This window comes from Pipistrellus hanaki (assembly GCF_964339955.1).
Source record: "Pipistrellus hanaki genome assembly, chromosome: 8".
Taxonomy (NCBI): Eukaryota; Metazoa; Chordata; class Mammalia; order Chiroptera; family Vespertilionidae; genus Pipistrellus; species Pipistrellus hanaki.
This window is the reverse complement of record NC_140510.1, coordinates 3,461,819-3,465,531: the sequence shown is the minus strand read 5'-3', so window position 1 is coordinate 3,465,531 and position 3,713 is coordinate 3,461,819. Positions and strand designations below refer to the sequence as shown.

Here is a 3,713-nt window from a genome sequence, read left to right as displayed (position 1 = left end):
AAAGGGTCTTTTTTTAAATTTTTTAATTTTTATTTTTATTTTTTAAATATATTTTATTGATTTTTTACAGAGAGGAAGAGAGAGGAATAGAGTGTTAGAAACATTGATGAGAGAGAACCATCGATCAGCTGCCTCTTGCACACCCCCCACTGGGGATGTGCCCACAACCAAGGTATATGCCCTTCCCCTGAATTGAACCCGGGACCCTTCAGTCCGCAGGCCGATGCTCTATCCACTGAGCCAAACCGGTTTCGGCTAAAGGGTCTTTTTAAAAAAGAAGGAATACCTTTTGCCTCGTTGCTACCGAGTGAGCAAGATGGTTCACCAGCAGCCCTACTGGAGCCACCCGAGCAAATTTGGCCAGGGCTCTTGCTCTTGCCGCGTCTGCTCCAACCGCCATGGCCTGATCCGGAAGTTTGGCCTCAACATGAGCCGCCAGTGTTTCCGCCAGTACGCGAAGGACATCAGCTTCATTAAGTTGGACTAAGGGAACTTCCGTGAATGGGTCATTGAAGACATCTACCTTAAGACAATGCTATCTCTTTGTACATAAAATAATTAAAAAAAACACTTCAAAAAAAAAAAGATTAAAAATGCTATATAATAAAGAGGTAATATGCAAATTAACCATCACTCCAACACACAAGATAGAAGCATCCAACTGTCATCCTTCTGGTAGGAGGTGCAAGAAAAACCCACCTAGGGGTCCAAGATTGGAGAGGGTGCATGCCTGGCTGAGGGACACGCGCGCACACACAAGATGGTCATCAGGAGAGGGCAGCTCTGGTCAATCAGGCCAGCAGAGCAGGGCAGTTAGGGGGTGTCAGGCCTGCAGGGATGACAGTTGGATGGCACCCAAGTCTGCAGGAGAGGAAAGTTGGGGGTGGGGGTACCAGGCCAGCAGGGGAGGGCAGTTAGGGGGAACCAGGCCTGCAGCAAGGGCAGTTGGGGGTGACCATGCCTGCAGGGGAAGGCAGTTGGGGGGAACTAGGCCTATAGGGGAGGGCAGCTGGGGGGACCAGGTCTGCAGGGGAGGGCAGTTAGGGGCAATTGGGCCAGCAGGAAAGAGCAGTTGGGGGCAACCGGTTCTGCACGGGAGGGCAGGAGGGAAGGAAAAGGCCTTCAGGGGAGGGGTGTTGGGAGGGACCAGGCCTTCAGGGAAGGGAAGCTGGGAGTTGGGAGCGACTAGACCATCAGTTGAGGGCAGTTTGGGGTGACCAGGCCTGCAGGGAAGGGCAATTGAAGCGGGGGGGGGGGGGGGGGACTTGGCCTGCAGGGGAGCGTAGTTAGGAGTGACCATTTCTGCAGGGGAGAAAAGTTGGGGGGAACTAGGCCTGCAGGGGAGAGCAGTTGGAGGGGACCAGTTCTGCAGGGGAGGGCAGTTGGCAAGGAAAAGGCCTGCAGGGGAGGTCTGTTGGGAGGAACCAGGCCTGCAGGGAAGGCAAGTTGGGAGTTGGGGGTGACCAGACCAGCAGGGGAGGGGAGTTTGGGGGGGACCAGGCCTGCAGGGGAGAGGAGTTTGGGGGGACCAGGCCTGCAGGGGAGGGCAGGTAGGGGTGACTAGGTTGGCAGTGGAGGGCAGTTAAGGGCAATTGGGCTGGTAGGGGAGTAGTTAGGTGTAGATCGGGCTGGCAGGGGTGTGGTTAGGGGGTGATCAGGTTGGCAGGCAGGAGCGGTTAGGGGCAATCAGGAAGGTAGGCCAGTGAGCAGTTGGGAACCAGCAGTAGTCCTGGATTGTGAGAGGGGTCCAAGATTGGAGAGGGTGCAGGCCTGGCTGAGGGACGCGCGCGCGCACACACACACACACACACACACACACACTGAGCACAAATATCGTGTACCAGGACTCTAGTATAAATAATAAAATGGCATTAAACATATATTTATCAACAATTATAATAAATGCCAATGGAATAGGTATATAGATCAATGGAACAGGACAGAGAGCTTGGAATTATGACTCTACGGTCAATTAATTTTTGACAATGGATGCTATGTGGGCTGTGTTCCTGGCTTTGGGGTAGGGACAGAGGAGTCCAGCGTGGAATCGAAGCCTCACTCCTCTCAGGGAATACCCCACAGTTGAGATATCCATCACAACCCTGTGCCCCTGAGAACTGTTCCAGCCCCATTGTGACCCTGCCCTTCCTACTAGTCTCAAGATGGTTTCTGCACTTCCTTGTTTAAAAGGCTTCTCTTTAGCTAGTCTTCAGCGTAAATATTACACAATTTAGTTTTATTTCCAGTTTGCTTCTAGTAGGAGGTGCAAGAAAAACCCACCTACTCTACTTCCTCTGCTGCTGTCTTGACCCTCCCCCCTCACACACATCCTCTTCTTTTTCTGTTTTAATACTTACCCAAGGACATTTTCCCATTTATTTATTTTTAAATTTTATTGTTTTAGAGAGAGAGGAAGGGAAGGAAAGACAGAGAGAGAAACACTGATGGGAGAGACACATCAATTGGTTGCCTCCCACAGGTTCCCTGACCAGTTCAGTGTTGGAGCCTGCAACCGAGATAGGTGCCCTTGATTAGAATGGAACCTGGACCACAGGCCATCACTCTAACCATTGAGCCAAATGGGTTAGGACTTGGTGTTCTTTTAACCTAAATTTGAAACCACAAGTTCAGGATACTTGGGGCTCAAAAATATTTTTTACAATAAATAAAAAAGTAATTGTCGAACTATCAGCAGAACAAGATGGCAGCATAGGTAAACACCTGTACTTGCTGCCTCTCACAACCACATCAAAACGACAACTAGGGATCTTATCTGAGACTTGAAAAACCACAACTGTGGTGACCCCTGAGCAGCTGTGGGGTCCTGGTCGGTGCAGACATGCGGATTCCACAGAAAGCTTGGATTTTGCCGGGGATAACTTGGGGTGTCTGGGCCCTGGCAGCGGAGGTGGCAGCTGCAGCCGCCACAGTGGCAGAGACAAAAGAGCGTGTGCTGGGTGACCCAGAGGACTGCGGAAATCAGTGTCCACAGAAGCCCCCCGCTGTTGGGTCTGGCGTGATCTGTGAGAGTGGACAGGGGTCCTCAAGGTTGCTAATAGTGGGGTTCTCTAGGGAGGAACCCATTCTGATCCGACACGGAGGGAGAACATAGGAGTTTGAAAGGCATGCAGTCTGTTTTTAATTGCGCGAAGACTGGCCCGTTGAGCACCTGGCCTTGTTCCCCTGCAACCCTTTGCTTCTTATTACAAAGGAGAGACCACCCAGATTGGCTGGCCCTGAGAGACGGCAGGGGGGAACTGCTTTTCTGGAAGCTGGGAAGCAGAGCAGGGAGAAACCAACTGGGAACCAGATCTGATGCAGCCCACTTCCACAAACTGATATTGAGAGCCATAGAGAAAGAGGGCTAGAGCAGCCAAAAAGATGGGGACATCAATCCAGAAACACTACCACCTAGAGGCTGGAGTACAAACTGACTGTGTTTATTATTAGTTTTATATAATCAAAAACCAATAAACTAAGAAATCGCCAACTTAAAATTAAGGACTAGCCGAAACCAGTTTGGCTCAGTGGTAGAGCGTCGGTCTGCGGACTAGAAGGTCCCAGGTTCGATTCCGGTCAAGGGCATGTACATTGGTTGTGGGCACATCCCTGGTAGGGGGTGTGCAAGAGGCAGCTGGTCAATGTTTCTCTCTCATCGATGTTTCTAGCTCTATCTATCTCCCTTCCTCTCTGTAAAAAATCAATAAAATTAA

General features: G+C 50.7%; 1 protein-coding gene across 1 annotated transcript; it reads left to right on the top strand.

Annotated features, from left to right (window-relative positions):
• The first annotated feature begins 291 nt into the window (after nt 1–291).
• Nucleotides 292–541, top strand: LOC311626541 (small ribosomal subunit protein uS14-like). The gene has a single exon (XM_084892039.1). The coding sequence runs from the start codon at nt 317–319 to the stop codon at nt 485–487; it is 171 nt and encodes a 56-aa protein (XP_084748165.1). The 5' UTR covers nt 292–316; the 3' UTR covers nt 488–541.
• Nucleotides 542–3,713: the final 3,172 nt, after the last annotated feature.

What these genes read in the sequence shown, in the direction of transcription:
- LOC311626541 (XM_084892039.1), top strand. Translation starts at nt 317, where the DNA reads ATGGTTCACCAGCAGCCCTACTGGAGCCACCCGAGCAAATTTGGCCAG.